The sequence below is a fragment of the Phallusia mammillata genome, chromosome 6 (genome assembly GCF_965637545.1).
Source record: "Phallusia mammillata chromosome 6, kaPhaMamm4.hap1.1, whole genome shotgun sequence".
In the NCBI taxonomy this organism is placed as follows: Eukaryota; Metazoa; Chordata; class Ascidiacea; order Phlebobranchia; family Ascidiidae; genus Phallusia; species Phallusia mammillata.
Genome location: NC_137257.1, coordinates 2524996 through 2543798, shown reverse-complemented (window position 1 = coordinate 2543798; position 18803 = coordinate 2524996). Strand labels below are relative to the sequence as shown.

Genomic DNA, 18803 nt, shown 5'->3' with positions numbered 1-18803 from the left:
CAAGCCTGTTTTTTTTAAAAAACTGGTGCCTGCCTTACAACTCTCAATTATGCCTGCCCACAAAAGGTTTCAACCAAATTAATTCTTTAACCAAAGAGCTTGGATGCATCATGTCAAAGCTTTTTTCAATTAAGCTCGCTGAAAGTCTTTTTTCTTTTCAAAACTCCAATATGTATGTTTTTTTCAGTTGTACTTCATCTTGGAGTCGTGTATAGTTACTGACGATAACTTTAATTTCTCTTAATGTCGTTTGTATCGATGGTATCGCGCGTTTTACTCGTAGTGAAATGATTTTTGTCTTGGATTTTATACCCAAAACCTAAGCCTTATTTTCACTACAAGAATTCCTGCAACTTTTTAGGCAAACTACGCTTAAAGTAACAGTCGGACTGAATGGGCCTATTCCATCGGCGTTTAAGCCCGCAAAACCAATTCGGCGTATTTACACGGATTAGGCGACATATTTCAACCTTGAATATACAACACAATAAGAAAAACAAAACAAGGCTCGTGAGAATCTAAATCTAATTTCGTAACAGCAGCCTGATACATGATACGCGTGCGTGTTGGTTGTGTTCGTACGTTTGTGATTACATGGACATTGTGTGAAAAAAATTATCTTGCTTTTAGATTTTCAGAAGAGCGTTAAAAATGCTTCGCCAGGCCAGCTAAACGTAAACTAGGTATAATTACCAGTATTAAGTAAAATGTTTTACCTTTCTGGCCAACTAAATCGTTGGCACCACCCCAGTTCATGCTGAAATTGAACCCATATGACTATTAGTGTAAAGTTACCTACAATTTTTATTTTCAAAGATTGTAAATTTTAAACACAGCCTCAAAGGGCACGCTTGCTATGCTATTGTATTAAAATTCTGTATAATATGCATAGATCTAACGGACGCGGACAAGCAACAAACGTAAGAGTGAACAGTTCACAAGAGTTTGCAAGGTCTTTTTTGCTTCACGAACTTTTTGCACGTTTCTTGGCATGTCCAATTGCGATACATCACATCAGTCAAAAGCAATTTTTGAATGAGTAGCCTATTGGTCAGTAGATGATCACGGGATCTTTGATGTAGTTGAATTGAGTTTGTTTTGCTTGTTGAAATAAACACAACATAGCACTTAAACAATCACAAGCAAGGTGAAAAACGGTATGGGGCGCAAAATAATAAAAGGTACAATTGGTTAATAATGGCTAAATGCGCTGCAGCTACACCGTAAAACGCAGTTTGTTTGAGTTAATTATATTCGCGACAGTTGGTTGCCTTAAATCGTACAAACTAACTTTTAAAGGCAGTTGGGTTTAGAAATTCAAAATAAATTAGGCCTATATATGCAAGGTTGTAACTTAGGAATTGTTTATGCCTACCAAATAAAATTAAAATGGTGCTGAAACAATACAAAATTAACTTAACTTGAAGTTATGAAAATGTGTAAATTTGGGTCGTCTTCAAAAAGTATTTGTTATTTAGGATTATACAACAGACAGCGACAGGTAGCCTAATATACAGTGATGCATAGTGTATACTTTATATTTTCGCTTTTTCTTGCACTTGGTTCTTGTTCAACTTCTGAGCCAACAGAAGACAACTATTTAACCTGTACTGTCGGTTCAAGGAGCTTCGATACCTTTCGTATTCGTCATGCGATTGATAATAACCAAGTCGGTCCCAAATTAAGGGGCCCTCCTGGAAAAATGGGACCTGTAGGACTCAAGGGGGAACCGGGTACGCCTGGAACCAATGGAAATAACAGTATCAAAGGCGAAAAGGGAGAAACTGGTCCCCCTGGTCCTGTCGTAAATAGTTTCTTGGGTGTCACAGATTCGAAAGGTCAAAAAGGAAATAAAGGTGCAGTCGGTTCTGGTGGATCCAAAGGCCAAAAAGGTGCGCCTGGTTCTCGTGGTCCTAAAGGTCAAAAAGGCGTTCGCGGAGGAACCGGTTCTAATGGTCCAAAAGGTCAAAAAGGCCAAGCTGGTTCGGTTGGTCTCAAAGGCCGCAAGGGCGCTGTTGGTGAAGTCGACAAAACTCTATTGGAAAGTTTAATAGGTGAAAACTATTTTCTGTTTTGTATTAACCCAATTGTCCTAAACCAATTTTGTGTTTTGTTTGCAGCAAGATTGAATGCGTTGGAGCAATTGGCAAGTAAGCTTTGTAATTTAGATGTTTTAGGGCAGGGGCGTGCAACTGTTTATCGCAGTGGGCCACAACTTACAGTTTTAATGATGCTGGGGGCCAGACAATAAAGCAACACATATCTTTTTAAACAGCTTATTTAATAGCAGAGCGCACACAATCAAGTTACTGTTTGATCAATGGGAGATATCTGCTAACCTTTTCGTAGAATAAATGTCAATATATTTACTGCACCTATAAATCATTGCTAGAAAGGCAGTTCTGTCATAATGCACACTATGATGCATCAATGGGAATATGTCGTCACAGTGGATAAAACCTCATCACGGTGTGACGTTTTATAAAGTCAAAAATACCAGTGATGGTGTACAAATAGCAACATTCCATGCTCTAGCAGTAAAAAGTATTCATAATTATAGAGTACTTTGAAGTCTGCGCGGGCCACGAAAATAGGTGTCGCGGGCCGTATGTTGCACGCCCCTGTTTTAGGGTCTCTCGTGTATTTTCGGATGACCATAGTCAGTAAACAAACAGAATCAGACACGAAGCAACTAGTCAAATTTACAGAGAGGACGTCACATCAAAATTTATTTTTAAACCAATACCTATATTTGCAGAAGGAAGCTGGTCATCGTGGACAAGTTGGTCAGCTTGTAGCACTAGTACCAGTCAATGGCGTGCGTCACAGATCCAGAACTTGTGTGGGGCTGCCACCGTGCTTTGGACCAGCATTGGGCTGTCAATCGTGCTGTACGTGTTTCAGTATAATATATATGTATACTAACATTTACACATAAATATCACCATGAAATTCTGCCTGAGTCTTTCTTATAGCCCAGTATTGTTCAACATTTAAAAATAATGTTTGGTATGTCGTGAGGTAGAGTGAAAACTCTTTACAAACTTATTTAGGTTCTTGAAGTAGAGAAACACGGTTACAAAGCCTAATTGTGTCATAATAATACTTTTTTGTTACAGTCCTTTCATTGACCTTCTAAACGTCGTATTGACAAACCATCTTAGTTTAATATTTTGAAAATAATTGGCTACTGTATTTCAGATGAGCCCACATTATATGGATAACGTTTAGAATGCGGTAAGACAGAAAATAAAAAAATAAGATAATCATAAAAATTAACATATTTATGGAGATTTTTGTCAAAATGGAAATATTTGCAACATAATGTGAAACAAAACAAAAATAACTGGATAAAATCGAACTTGTTCTGCAAAAAAGTCCAAGTCCAATGTCTTGGTCACCGCACACATGGACATTTTTGCCAGTTCTGTAGCGTAACGGGGTCATTTCGTTGTGTACTGGATCTTTCTGTGCAATAGTAGCTTACATGCAGGCTATGGATCTTGTATCGACAGTAACTGGTTGTCTGTGTTTTTTAATAATGGTAAAGACAAAGCAGTGTATAGTGGTTGATATGCTAAAGTATTAAAGTATTAAATCACATATAAATTGGAAAATTGCCCAATATCCTAAGTTCAACACTAAATAATTGTCATTTGAACGTAGCGTATTTTTCTGTGTCTTATTAAGCCGTCGCAGTTTTCTTTTGTTAAGTGGGTAAAACTACTAACACATGAACTCACAAGGTCCGGTTTGAGAATTTCCGGTAGATGGCGAAACAGAACATAGGCGTTTACGGCGACAATAATTGCTGAGCCAGCATGTTTCAAATTGCTGTATTATTGTCACCATAAACGCCTATGCTCCGTTGCTCCACCTACCGGAAATGCCCAAACCGCTCGCCTTGTGAGTTTGTGTGTTAGTATATATCAGGGGTGGCCAGACCTGCTTCATGCTCGAGCCGCATATTACAAAACTTTGTTTGAAAAGAGCCGCAAGACAAAAAATCAGAAACGAATTTATTCACTCACAATGAAATCTACGCTATCAAATAATGATTGTTGTGTGGTGATGCTGTTGTGTCTCCACCTGGGCTGCAAGGTGTTTGAAATTAAGCTGATATGATGGGAAAGTTTTTGTGTTAAGCTTCGTAATGACGTTTCAAGTCACTAGTTTTGTAATGGTTGAGCGAAGCTGGACAAATAAGACACACAGGTTTACCTCCATTATTAATGAATGCAAACATTCTGTTTTAAAAGTTATATTTTCCTTTTTATCTTCCTTTTTTTGCAGTTATTTCTCAACAACGTTTTTTTTGGCTAAACTTTGCAGTTATTGCATGTGCAACATTAAAGAGCCGCAATCAAAGGCTCAAAGAGACGCATGCGGCTCCAGAGCCGCAGTTTGGCCACCCCAGGTATATACTATAACTGTTAATAATTTTTGAAAACTGCATGAACCCGCCAATGTAATTCAGTGCCTCGCATTAAACATTAAATTCGTATTATTGCATTTTTTAGTTTAAATTTCGTACCACGTGTTTGCCTTACACAAGGTATTTCATTTATAATACAAACACATACTCGACACATTCGACAATCTCTATTGTGTTTTTTGCGTTTACTTGTTCATCCAGCCGCCACTTAATGCAGTAATGCGCTGTAACCAAATTGGTAATCACGTTGTTAAAACACGGCAAGTGCTTTATCCTTGTGGAGTAAGCTAGTGGGTGATATCAACAATCTCTCTGTAAAATTCGATTCACACATAGTTAGAGGGAATAAAACCTAAAATTAGAAACAATTCACAAACTTACAGCTTTTGTTTCCATACCCAATAATTTCTAGCGGTCCTTCACGAATTTTTTGCACGTTTCTTGGCATGTGCAATGCTGTCCTTCCACTACATCAATTAAAAAGCAATTCTGAGAATGATTTTTTGCAGCATCACATAATCGCGCATTAGCTCTAATTTAAAGTAGTCTGATTTGTTGGTTGACTTAAATCCTACAAATTAACTTTTAGAGTCAGTTAGTCTAAGAACGGTTATACATATAAGGTTATAGTATTTTCTACTTTCAAAAGGATACATAAATGCTGCTGATCTGTTAAAACTTGAACTTAATAAACTTGAAGTAAATTTGGGTCGTCTTAAAAAGTGTTTGTTTTGTAGGATTGTACAACAGACAGCGACAGGTAATATACAGTGATGCATAGTGTATACTTTGTATTTTCGCTTTTGCTTGTACTTGGTTATTGTTCAACTTCTGAGCCAACAGAAGACAACTACTTAACCTGCACCGTAGGTTCAAGAAGCTTTAACACCTTCCGTATGCGTTATGCGAGTGATAATAACCAAGTTGGTCCCAAATTAAGGGGCCCTCCTGGTAAAATCGGACCAGTTGGGCTGAAGGGGGATCCGGGTACGCCTGGAACCAATGGAAATAACGGTACCAAAGGTGAAAAGGGAGAAACTGGCTCCCCTGGTCCTGTCGCAAATTTGAAAGGTCAAAAAGGAAATAAAGGTGCAGTCGGTTCTGGTGGATACAAAGGCCAAAAAGGTACCAAAGGTGCGTCTGGTTCTCGTGATCCCAAAGGTCAAAAAGGCGTTCGCGGAGGAACCGGTTCTAATGGTCCGAAAGGTCAAAAGGGCGGGAGAGGTGCGATTGGTTCGCAAGGATCCAAAGGCCAAAAAGGCCTTCGCGGAGAAGGTGGTTCTGTGGGCAAGAAGGGCCAAAAGGGTACAGTTGGTCCTATCGGTACAGTCGACGAAGCTTTGTTGAACAAAATATTATGTAAGAATTAATTTTTTTGTTTTTGCATTTTAGTCAGTTGCCCTATACTAATTCGTTGTCTTTTTGTAGCACGATTAGACGCAGTGGAACGCATAGCCGGTGAGTTCAAACTTTGGTGGTTTGAAATTATTTTAACAGCCTCCACTTCGTTATTATATTTTACTTATATTCAGTGGTGGGATTCATTTTTTTTTGTCAGCCTGTTCTATCACAAAGTCATATTTTTCAGCCGGTTCTGTTACTAAAAGTTGATTGACAGTAACCAGTAGCCTAATGCTAACCGGTTTGCTGATCTAATAAAATTTTGTAAGACGGTTTTATAGAACCGGTGCGAACCGCCTGAATCCCACCACTGCTTATATTCTATTTGCGCTTTGCTATTCCACTTCCGTATCTAGTTCGTTAAAAAACAGTAAAATTTACTCTACGATAAAAACATATTTTTTTAGGGAATCTGGAAAAAATAAGAATTGGTAAGTGTTTGTACAAAAATTTGTAATTTGTGATTTTTTAACTTCGTTTTTGCTTTGAACTACAATTTAGCCAGTTTGCAGTTTTTGGGGTCAGCTGGTTTGTTCTTCACTTTGGTTTCAGTGCGGTTGTGATTCAAATGCACAAGATTTGAAATTCTACATTGCCTTAAACTTATGGATCATAAATCTCTCGGATTTGACAGTAAAAAAATTGTATTCATTCATTAATGCAATGCACATAAGTTTTTAACTTCGATGTAAAAAATGCCCATGTAGGAATAACCTGGTAGCAAGAATCGAGCCACAGGAAACGAAACTAGCATAAAGCTTATTTTGGCTTAGACCTTTAATTGCCTCTTAAAACTGTGATATTGGCAAACGACCTATATTTGCAACGTTTAACCACAGTTTTTCAAGCCTTGGTTTCGTGTAATGGTTAGTTTTTACTCTATGATTAATTCTTTTTAGACGCAATCAATGATAATCGTGGTCCCTAAAAATGGTAAGTAAAAAAATTGAATTTTAGGCAAAAAACGCTTTTACATAATCACTAGTATTCGATTTTTCTATATGACACATTTATGTTTTTTTTGCTAGTGTAAACTTTTAATTTAGTAGTCGTAGTCCTATAATCTAGTCATTAAGTGCTGCTTATAAACGTGGTTCCAATTTAAACAGTTTCAACTAAACATATCAACAATTGTTTACAGGAATGTACCAATCAATTCACCTATATATGTAAAGAAGTACCTTCACCCATCAAGCCACTTAACCAGCTGGAAACCTTACGTCGTGGTCATAGGCATAGGCGTCGATTTTTTAATTATTTGCAAAATTTTAGGGGAGACCTTTCCATGTTTTGGAAACATCCATCAGCCGTTCAAACCCACAATCTTAGGAACACAATGCAGTTGCGTTAACTGCTCCGTTGTCCTGGCGAGCGCACGATCTAAGTTATGACCCTTATTCGCTTAAACCAGTGGGTGCGGGCCGGATAACTTTAATAACGATTCGCGCGAGCCGCATAGTTATAACATGTTCTAGCGCCGTCTTTCCATACTTAGCCCGCAATGCGATTTTCATAGGTGGGCCAAAATTTGGTCTTTCTACAATCCCATTTAAAATCTGGTGATCCGACTGTTAAATTGTATAGTTAGCATCAACTAACGAGCAATGCTCGTATATTACGTCACAAGTAACAAAATAATGCAATTGTTCGCGCACAATTAACACTTGTAGTCTCGTCTGTGACGTAACAAATTGGTTGTGGTCTATTTTGGGCGTTGTAATCCTATGAATCCAAAAAAATGTGGGCCGTAGTTTGGTGACCCCTGGGTTAAACAAACGAAACAAAGTTTGCAGATATAGCAAACTTCCGCACAGACAGATAGTGAAGTTGCCACAGGAATTAAGTAAACATTGTTCAAGATGTTCATTTACATTGTATGTGACGATTTTTAAACAACTCAACATTAAACTGGCAACGTCTTATTCGAGGGTTGCTTGCGTTTTGGCTGCAAAAATGCCTATAATATTTGTTTGACTAGTCATTCCTGCAGTTAACATAAAGCAAATATAAGATACTTGAACAACCAGCCAGTACTGGGAATAAAACAATCACATAACAATGCCGATTGTTAGTGCAACCATTGTTACGTTGCGTAACAAACCACGAGACACTTGCGTTTGTCATTGATTGTGACCTTCAATCTTACAAACAGCCGGTTTCAACTACTTTACGGTATAGACGTGTATGTGGTCTTTCTGGCAATACTTTATTTCAAACAAAAACAGGGGTGACAATACATATGTTGTCACCCCTGTTTTTTCAGGAGGGGAGACATGTCACCCCGGTCACCCCTAAATCGACGCCTATGGTCATAGGGCACTGTTTTCAGTTCCCAGTAGGGCAATTCCTGAATGTATCCTATACACCAGCATTACAAAGCTGAATTTTGGTTGTGCATTCTTTATTCAAAACCTATTTGCATGATTTGAACTTTAAGTGTATTATCTGTATGCCGTGCCGGTGAAACGTTTTTCGCCTGATAATGGTTTGGTGGCGGCGCTATGTTTTTTTGCGACTCAAGAACTATCCGTTAGGTCAGTGGTTCTCAACCTTTCAAGCACCGTGCCCCACTAAAAGTACCTTTCGGGCCTCATGGTTCCCTATCTAGGAAAAAAATTGTATGTAGCAAGCCCAACTGAATTGTAAGTCCATGATCTATACCTTTTTTTGCCAAAAATAAACCCCAATATGGACAAACAGCGTGGGGAATAGTCGACTAAATCATTTGCAACACACACTTAATTCTAAACTTTAAAAAAGAAAATGTCTCCCTGAATTTTTGTGGGTGTTTTTGGTGAGCCTACACCCGTGGCCACCCTAAATACATGGGCCAGCTAGGCTATCTTTTTCTATCGAACCCCACCATGTTTAACACAGGAGCTATATAGTTGAGGACAAACATTGACCGGTTTTACAAACGCTGCCTTCCCGGTCTCAAATTCCAAACGCACTAAACTAACCGTCTAAATGTGAGTCCCTGCCTTAGTAACGATGATCAACATTTTATCGAGCCACTACGTTTTATTTTACCTCGCAATTAAACCCAACCCTAGACTGTAATCATGTTTTGCACGTTACTGTCTCACTGCCCACGACACCAGGCCAAGAAATTAAGAATATTTATTTCAAGAAAAAGCGAAAACATTTGCTATGACGATTCGTCTGTAGACTGGTCGTACTCCTGGTGTCTCCGTTTAAGATACCGAGCGAGGGATTCTTTTGCTTTTGTCTTTTTTCCAGCTATTTGTACAACGTCCCGATTGTAATTGCAAATCGTCGACCACAAGTCACCTAAAATAGATAGAAATGCAACAAGTCGTGTTAAGTTATTTTCCCAAGGTATCAAACCACATAACCATAAAAGCATGAAGCCTATAAATGATAAGTTCCGACTTATAAGGTCTCATCAGTGCAGCTGGTGACGAGAGATCGGCCGTATTGGCGAGTGTAGCCATCTAACAGCACTCCAGTTCGTTGGGATCAACGTGTAGAAACGCCATGCCCAGACCAATTCTGAACGATGCCAAAATGCTATGCATGGATTTTCAGTCTGTTGCTCCCAACAAACTGGAGTGCCGTTAGATGGCTACATTATCTCATACGTCAAGTCGCCAGCTGCACTGATAAGACCAGGCCGACACAGTGTGCACTGTCTGCAGTTACTTATCATGCCATAGTTTGACAGTTTTTTAGATACCAGCAAAATTCTAAATTGTCTTTCAAAATCTGAAAACTGTCCCGTATTAAGATACACCAGATTGCTCAACTCAATCAAAAACGTGTTACCAACTACAATAGTGGTTTTCCTATATATTGCCAGTTTATATATACTACATCATATTTAACGATGTATCACATATACCATTTATTATATTCATAATGGATACATATTTGGCACCTACATTTCATTGGGTCCTTATCTTTTTCCGGGCACTTAATAACATAATTGTTTCTGCAAGCATAATCTAATGGGTCCCCACACATATGGATATGCGATTAGGTAAAAGTAAAAATACAACTTTTTATTTCTGCACTCACATATTCGTAGTTTTTTCTCCACTATGAAAGAATAGACGTCAAAAATCTCATGCATTAGCTTTTCGTCACCGAACGTAAAATAGCAGAGATCTCTACCACAAGTTGAGGCCGCCATCAACTGAATAATGCCTGAAACGACAGATTGGAAAACTTTAAATGCAGAAAATATATTTAAGCGTAATATCTTGCCGTATGGGATTGTTAAGACCAGGTAGCCTTTTTGAAGTGTAAAATGACATGGTAAGAATTCAAAGCACAACATAAACGCGATTAACGATTTTTTTAAGTTAGTAATCTATATTTTGTGCTGTAGCCAGTCGAACTCATAAAACATTGCCTAAACTACTACAAAATCAGCATAAAGCATTGCTTTTAAGTCTGTGTAATACTCGAGGTACTAAAACAGAGACAATTTCGACATGTTTTGGGGTAAAATTAAGTCTGCAAAAAAGTTTTAGCTTGACTAAGTAGGGTGCCAGAATAACTGGAGCGAAATTAACTTAGCATCAAAGCTTAAAAAGCAGTGAAGAATACTGTGGTTCCCAAGCAGTTGCTCGGCCATTGTGAGCCAGTTTCATCTGTGCTGTATGCCCAGTTGTGGCATCGCACAGACTGGGTGATGTATGGGGTTGTACCCTGTGCTCCCAACAAACTGGAGTGCCGTTGGATGGCTACACTAGCCAATGCGGCCGATCTCTGGTCACCAGCTGCACTGATGAGACCTTTTAGGTCGAAACAGTGTGCACTGTCTGCAGCTTATCAGTGCAGAATAGTTTTTACATTATAAAAGACAGATCCGGCGGTCACCACCCTGTTACACAGGCTGATTCCTATAGTTCCTTATGCACTTACATCTTAATAAGTAAGTTTTGCAATCATAAAAAGGCACATCAAGGCACCGTGCATGCACGATATAATCTGTTTCAGAACATTTAGTCAAGTAAGCTAGTCAAAGATGTGGTAAGTATGCAACAAATTCTCACTTACTTTTTAATACAGGGTCTCCACCAAAGGCACCACATCCCCAATTACCAGTCGCAATAGCAGGAGCAGCCTCTGGGTCGTCGCAATTGAAACCACAATAAGCTTTGTTTAACTCGCGAACAATGCTGGTTGGCGTGTACTGGTTTGCCCATCTGAAAACACAACACCGTATACTGAACATGTACTAGGTTAACTATTATAGACAAATGTATTAGTTTTGAGGCTGGATATTGGTTGTACGATAACAAATACAGTAAATTTGGTTAAACCGGATTCGGTTAATCCGGATATTTGCCTAATTCGGACAAAACTTGAGGTACAAATGATTTGTAATGCGGTAAGGCTTTTAGATAATCGACATCGGTTAATCCAGATCTTTGCATAATTCGGACAAAATATCTAGGCTTTGGTGGGATTCGAACCCGCGCTCTATCAACCCAGATAAGGATCGTTGACAAGCTCACCGAAATTTGAATCAAGCACCGTTGCCTGTAGCGTAGGCTGGACATATAAGCTTCTTAAGTAACAGTACCAAGACAGCATAGATACTTCTAGCAGAATTCGTACCTATTGTATTTGGTGGCGTCGATGGCAACAATTTGTGTTTTACGTCGTCCCCACGTGTCACGGTCCGTTGCGTCCACGTGATCACCGGTCCACTTGTAAGTTTCGGCGTAACCGGCGTAAGTACTGAACTGTTCGGCGCCTGTAGACCATAAAAATTCACATAAACTTCGCATAACATACTTACATATTGGAAGTAAGCTGGATTTTTTTTACGTTGAGCTCGGTGAAAGAACACATAGTGACACAGTTGCACTAAAACAATCACCAAGCAGGAAATAGCTGCGTAACTTCAAAAAACGGTATGGAGTGTAAAAAAGTGAGGGTACAATTGGTGGATAATGGTTGAACGCGCTGCAGCTACGTTATGTGACTGAGTTTCTCAAGACACTTAGTTCGCCGCATTGTGGGTGAAAAACCGACTGGGTGAGGGAGGTAGGACCAGTGGAGGGGGCAAAAAACTTAGCTACCCGAGTACGGGAAAGTGGGTGGGGTTCGACAAGCGAAAAAACACCGCAAAAACATGCCAATCGGTTACTGAAAACACACCAACGTCTTAATCCCACTCTCTTACCCTTTAGCATAGGTCCCACCAAACTCCTTTCCTTCCCAAGGCGTGTTTGTACTTACTCCCCCATGGCCCCAGCAACAGGACCCTTTGTAACATGGTGTAGCTGCAGCGCAACAACCAATCATGCACCAATTGTGTCCTTCACTGTTTTGTGCTCCATAACATTTCAACGTTTAAACGCAGCTATTTCCGCCTTGGTGATTGTTCAGTGCAATTGTGTCGCTATGTTTTATTTCACCAAGCAAACTTAAGTCATATCACAGGCACACATACCTGTAATGATGATACATTCGTTGTCGTCCATCTTTTCCATGAAAAGCATTGAAGCGATGAGTTCGGGGCAGATACAGAAGCGAATTTCTTCCTGTACAAGACCAGTGCGTAAGACTCCACCTCCTATATACTTGTTTGCAAAATCAACCTGCAAAAATGTATGTGTAGACTAAGTGTTGGGTCTTACTAAAAACTGACCTCAAAGTTCTAGTAATTTTTAAGGAATTTTCCTCTAACTTTCTATGCACCTTAGTTTCAGGGGCTATTGCTTGCCTGGAAGAAATATTTTTCATTAAAAAAGACAATACTGTATATATGTTTAAAGAAGACATGGTAGGAATTTTTGCAAGAATCAACTATAACATTACCATACCAAACAAAAGCCATAATCTTTGTGATACAAAATCTGGTCATGGTTTCAAAGAATTGTCTTTACATTGTCCAATCAACAACTTTTTTACCTGTAAAAGTCCTTGGGCATCTTCTATCATTCCATCACATGATATGTGCAGTTTACCCATCATACAAGGACTCTGGCTCCATTTAGGAAAGTTATCCATACATCGTCTTTCATACGTTATAGTTCCGGTTGGCACTGTACACAAACAAATATATATATTGTTTAATTTACAAATACATAATATTGTTTTAAATGATCTGAAACAAAATGCTGTTTTAGCATAAAATTCACATAACCATGTTATTTCACATTTACGATTGAATCTGGTTAATCACATAGTCCATTTAATTGCATTGGGATCATAAATCCAAACCGTAGCAATCTGTACATGAAATTGGATGGGTAAGCTCATAACCTAGGTAGTGGCATGATATGCATGTCAAATTTGATATGCGATTGACAAAATTCATTTGTGTTTGGCGACATACTAGGATATTGATCAAAATATTAAAACGTGAAAAATATAAGAGTCCTCAAAACAATCAATTTAAATAAAATACCATTTTTGTGTGTACATGTAAATGTATTAAATAAAATGAAAAGAATCACAGATACGAGGCACATAAATTTCTTTGGTTGGCTGCAGACATACTTCTAGGAATAGCTGTGCGAAGTCAAAACGTTATGGAGTTAGTTGTCACTTACTATTTTCAGTGACGCGTTCAAAGTAGTGTAGCAGAGTCCTAATCTTATGCAAGTTTGCCTCTTCTCGTCTCCCACCACCTTGTAATATTCTAAAGAGCAGTAAATGAACTTAGAAGGAATATGGGGATTATTACAGGAATCAAAAATCCAACTTATTTAATTTAAAATGCATTAGATAGGAAAACTAAGATAAACATCAATTCAATAAATATATAACATAAATTGCATTCTCTGATTTAGATAGGAATATGTTTAACAATTTGGGATTCAGTAAAGGCCAATTGTGTATCCCTAAGCAAAAAAACTTAAATGACATTACTTTTACACCATTTCAAGTTAGCAACTCCCTTAGTCAAACTAAAAAAGATTTAACGGAGTAAAAAAGGTAGTATGATGGTGGGCTCAATGTGAGAAAAAACACATTTAGGCATTGCCCAATACTTGAAAATTGTACAAATAAACAAACAATGTGTAATAAATTGGAATTTTCAAGGGGCTTTACTGCTTTGGGCGATAAATGTAAAGAGGGTCGTGAGAATTATGCTGTGACCTAAAACTTGTCCTAGTTTTGAGATGTCAAAAGAAAAATGTTTAAAATTTCTTACCCACTAAAGTTGATCATAGGAAAGTTCGCATATTCTGATTCTCTGTGGTGTGAATTACGTCGAGGAAAAGTGCAAAAGAAAGCATTGCATAAAAGACAAGCAACCTGCTGTTGCGTTAACGTCACTTTACAGCTTCGATGTCGACTACAGATTGGAAGCGGCTGCATAAAAGACAATTTGTTGGGTTAAATTACAAACATTTGTACACATAAGCTATTGCTGCCAGGTATAATATCAATGTTTATAAAGCTCTTCTGGCAATTGTATTTTTATTCTGACAAACCTATACAGGTCGACTTTATCAGGGTAAATAATGTTTTTATGTTTAATGTTATTTTTAATTAAACACATTAATATTCCAGTTTACTATTGTCTTCAAATTAATTCATAGTCTTTAAAAGTACAAACAATAAATTGTGAACAATATTATTTCAAATTATGTATTTTTTAAAGATTAAAACGCTGTATTAGCTATTGTCACAATGGTGTAGTATGCAATATAGATGGGCAAAAACTGTTTGGCTCTCACCTTAGGAAAAAGTGTTGGTAGTTGCAAAGCCAGGTTAACCATCCCTGGAAGAGTTGTGTCAAAAAACTTTCGTGTATAATCTTGATCAACGAAGTTGGTGAAAAATGTATGCAAGCTACCAAAACTCCATGTTTGTGAATATCGGGAGTTGTACACCAGAATTGATTCCTAATGATAAAATAAAAAGTTTTCAGGTTGACTATGTTTTTTTTGCTTTTTTAAAAGTTTTTTTCTGACTTTTTCTTAAATGTATGGAAATTTAGAAAGGAGTAAAATTAATTGAGATAAATACTTTTCATTATTCAAAAGATAAAAAAAACATGTACACCTTTTATTAAAAGTGGGTTTTGCTAAAGATTTTAAATGTTAGGTTTGCAAAGGTTTAGTGATGACAACTGCATTGGTTGGCATGTTTGCATAAAAAAATTTACAAAATGGGGACTGTAGTTTTGTGTATGTATTGTTTCTCATTTCATTTTAATGTCTAAAGTTATATTACTTGCACAAACGAAAAAACTTAAAATGGTGTCTTTCAGTACCTACTTCAATGTCGATGGAACTGGTCAAGTTCATGAGCAAGGAAGCTTCAATCATCTCCCAGCGCTGACTGAGTGTCTTGCCTCCCGGTGTGTCGACAGCGTAAAGGTTTTTAGGGGAACATGGAAGACGGACGTGGTTTGCATCCCAGCGGTCTGTGTAAGGATGATCAAACGGAGCAGGAGGAAGTTTATCATCAAAAGAACCCTTAAAAAAAATTAGGTCTCAGCAGGCAGAGTCTTTGCAAATTCGCATATTTTGTCAAATTGTAGGTTACAATAGGGTATTCGCTACAATGCATATTTTTTGCTCATGGAAATACCAGTGGCTAAGTCTACGTTTAAACACTTGTATGAATTATTGTAACCCTTAAGCCTTCATGTTTTTCACTTCAAAACACAACCTAAACCAATAACCCCAGAAAAGTCATACATTATATATAAAGAAAACCTGTATCAGATATATAAAGTGCTGTCTGTTTAGCCTGCCAGGTCCAAAGTTGTTACCTGGAAAAGAACCCAATGGTTTTGAGATGCTTGAAGTTCTGGAGGATCTAACCACACTCTGTTTAAATCTTCAAAAGGTGTCCCCAACTCTGTTTCCCTCTGCTCATTCTGTTAAGGTTCAATAAGAAAATCATTTTTTTATACCTTGAGCAAAATGGCAAAACAACTTACTGATTGGTTTGAGTCGGTTTTGGTATCACAAGATCCTTCCAGTATCATTGAATCGCTGCAGAAAGTAGTTTTTTTTAAGCATTTTGTTATTTGTTACAGCATATTGTTCTCATAAAAATGTGCACAGCGTATTTAAAGAAAATTATAAATAATAAAAGCGGTGATTGATTATTTTCACTTACCTGTGATTACTTGTAACGTCATCTACTTGTTGAGAAGCACCTGCAAAATTGGATATACACCTGTTTTCTAAAGTTATAAACAAAACTAGATAAATTGACTTCAAGAACCATCAGGAAACAGTTAAAGAAAAACAAAAATGTATTACAATGTGCTGCCAAAAGGCATGTGTTTTTTAAAACAAATTCATCTTTGACAATCTGCTGAATTACTTAAATTCAACAATATATTTACCTAAGCTTTCTTCGGAGGGCTTGTCATCTCCATCAAACCAGTCATACGAGTTGCTTTCTGGTAAAGTTTTTTGTAAAGATTGTGAAGAATCATCACCCTTTAAACTGGAATCATTCTCCATTGTTTCTTTTATAGAGTCAGTTTCACAACTTTCAAGCTCATCCAGCAATCTACTTTCAGTGGTCTGAAGATTTTTTTCCTGACCGCTTGATGATTGCTCATCCATTTTGTTTTTTTCTTGAACAGCACAAACTGTATTGCTCTGTCGAAAGAAATGTTTTGATGTCTTTCACAACTGAATCACTTACACAGGAAAAGTTTATGTGCAAACACTGCATTTGCCAGACAAAAAAATAAGTTATTTTGTATGGATGCATGTTTTTTTTTAATAATCCAATTAAATTTTGTCATCTGATAACAAACTTTGTTTATCCTTGTCAAAACTAGTCACTTGGTAAAAACTCACATTTTCTATTAATTGTTTTCAACAAAATAAATTATTATTATTATTTGATTATTATTTTTGCTAATTCTACTTTGTGTAAAGTAAATATTGCACTGCAGAAACTAAAAACCTAAGTATTTCACAAATAAATGCTTGAAAAATATATTTACCCCTGAAGTTTTTCCTTGAAATTTTTTTAAAGCAAATCTTTTTTGCTGAAGTCTTGACAAATTTGTGGATTTGATATTAGCTGAAGAAGATGACGGTTTAAGTAAATCCGTAATAGCAAGTTGTTTGAGCTTTTTCTTTTGTGGAGGAGATGCATTGAACATGGCAAAAGCAAACAGTATAAATGTCCTGATGTACAAAAAGGTAAACATTAAATTTTCAAACTCAGCTACTAGAATGTCTTTATGTCTTTCAGTTTTTAGGTCAGTTTGTATTTCTGATAACTAAGGAAGCGACTAGTCTTTATCTTCAACACGTAAATAAGTTAAAAAATGTTGTATTACTGTATTTTCTTCCATAATCACTTATTAGTAGGGCAAGTTTTTGCAACTTTTTTTACAGCTTCCGGCAGCTTCCCAAATACTCAGAATTTATGTAGTATGATGTTATAAGCTGTTTGTAGGAATTTTATGTTGCAACTTTTTTCTATTTTTCGTGCAACTTTTTTCTATTTTTCGTGCAACTTTTTGCAACTTTTTTCTATTTTTCGTGCAACTTTTGACTGCAACTTTTATCAAGTATTGCGCAAAATGTAAAGGAGTGATTTAAAAAACATGCTATAAAACTATTTTTAGTATGGTTCTATTCTCTTTGATTTGCATAACAAAGGGTTATGTGATGGATTAGCTGCATCTCAATGTTATCTATGACGCAACAGTTGGCTTGCAAGCTAGAAGTTCAACAACCCCAGCCAAGCATAAAGTTTCATATAAAAGTGCATTCGTTATTTTGCAAGTAAGAAGCGATAACCTTGATATCTGTTAAGATGACAGTCTAAGGCAGGGATTTTCCAACCTGCGGCCCGCTAGTCATTTTAACTCCAAGAAGTATGCATAAATGCAACTTTTTACTGCAACTTTTGTTGAAATTAAGTGCAACTTTCTCACGTTTTTAGTGCAACAAAAACTTGCCCTACTTATTAGTTATTTAACTTTCGTTAGCATTTAATTTGCAGACATCCCACAACTAACCAACGTAAACCACAGAAATAAAAAAATAAACAACACAATTCTTGATTTCTATGTCTTGGCGCGGAGCGACACGCTTCTGACAAAATAGTTATGTTTATTACGTCACAGTGCAAATGATGACTCGTTAAACAACAAAATATTGTATTGTTTTGCATTTGGATTTCTTTATACGTGCACAAGAACGTTTTAAACAAAACGACATACTGTGATAATGTGAGCCTAACAACACTGGACACAGGTGCAAAAACACAAGTCGTTTTGAATACGCTAATGCAAAAACAATTTAAAACAAACAACATCAAACTTTCAGATGTTTGTCTCGTAATAAATCACCTTTTAGTTGAAACAAAACATAAAAAATGACGAAACTAAATGAAAAATATAATTTAAACGCGTCATTGCATGCATGATTGGTAATGGAGTTGTTGAACGAATTGTTGCGCTCGTTTCGCGTAACTTCCAATGATTGGGTTAAAAACAGCGGTCGATATTATATGCGTTCGTAAATTAACCAAATGTTGTCACAGTGAAAGCTGTTTTACATATTGTTTAGTCTCGTTTTATGGTGATTCTGCGATGCTAAGTAACTAGATGTTTTTAAACTTTTGTATGCTTTTCCATTTAAAAAAGTATTAGTGTAAACTGTAAAAGTAACATATAAAACAGGCAGTATTTTGAAGGCAAAGAAGTTGGTAAATACAACAGTCAACAAGTTTTTAACGCATTAAAAAATAACAGATGACAGTTATAAAATGTTTTAATCATAAAAGGAACAGTTTAAAGGCTAAAAACATGTTGATTTGGATTATGTTTTTGTCATATTGGTATTTAGCAGTTCTACATTTAGTTGTTTAAACAAGCATTTTCAATACTTACAACACTATTCAATAAAAATAATAACTAAACAACAGTTTTTTTTACGTTAACGAAGGCATGATGTATTTAATTTCCCTAATATCTAATACTGTGGCCAACACTAAAACATATGTTATTTTTTCCAATTGATTTTTCTATATTTGTGACCGT

The 18803-nt window shown here is 36.8% G+C and overlaps 2 protein-coding genes across 2 annotated transcripts; one reads left to right on the top strand and one right to left on the bottom strand.

Moving 5' to 3' along the window:
- The first annotated feature begins 1519 nt into the window (after positions 1 to 1519).
- On the top strand, positions 1520 to 3079 carry LOC145232678 (uncharacterized). Its single transcript, XM_080097342.1, has 3 exons — positions 1520 to 2054; positions 2121 to 2150; positions 2759 to 3079. The coding sequence occupies exons 1-3, from the start codon at positions 1520 to 1522 to the stop codon at positions 2923 to 2925; spliced, it is 732 nt and encodes a 243-aa protein (XP_079953468.1). The 3' UTR covers positions 2926 to 3079.
- A 5859-nt stretch (positions 3080 to 8938) lies between these two features.
- Positions 8939 to 17409, bottom strand: LOC145233827 (poly(ADP-ribose) glycohydrolase-like). The gene is made up of 15 exons (XM_080098609.1): positions 16749 to 17409; positions 16134 to 16395; positions 15902 to 15941; positions 15720 to 15774; positions 15549 to 15656; positions 15049 to 15249; positions 14506 to 14673; positions 13977 to 14137; positions 13372 to 13460; positions 12728 to 12861; positions 12267 to 12414; positions 11426 to 11564; positions 10862 to 11010; positions 9875 to 10003; positions 8939 to 9127 (listed from the first exon to the last, which is right to left on the bottom strand). The coding sequence occupies exons 1-15, from the start codon at positions 16956 to 16958 to the stop codon at positions 8985 to 8987; spliced, it is 2136 nt and encodes a 711-aa protein (XP_079954735.1). The 5' UTR covers positions 16959 to 17409; the 3' UTR covers positions 8939 to 8984.
- Between the last annotated feature and the right edge of the window lie 1394 nt (positions 17410 to 18803).

Bases quoted from the DNA above. Each gene is read 5' to 3' on its own strand.
- LOC145232678 (XM_080097342.1), top strand. From the start codon at position 1,520: ATGCATAGTGTATACTTTATATTTTCGCTTTTTCTTGCACTTGGTTCT. The intron at 2,055-2,120 runs GTGAAAACTATT...TTTTGTTTGCAG, and splicing joins TCTATTGGAAAGTTTAATAG to CAAGATTGAATGCGTTGGAG. The intron at 2,151-2,758 runs GTAAGCTTTGTA...CTATATTTGCAG, and splicing joins TGCGTTGGAGCAATTGGCAA to AAGGAAGCTGGTCATCGTGG.
- LOC145233827 (XM_080098609.1), bottom strand. From the start codon at position 16,958: ATGTTTACCTTTTTGTACATCAGGACATTTATACTGTTTGCTTTTGCC. The intron at 16,396-16,748 runs GTAAATATATTT...TTCTTTCGACAG, and splicing joins TTCAAGGAAAAACTTCAGGG to AGCAATACAGTTTGTGCTGT. The intron at 15,250-15,548 runs GTAACAACTTTG...ATTTTTTTTAAG, and splicing joins ACCATTGGGTTCTTTTCCAG to GGTTCTTTTGATGATAAACT.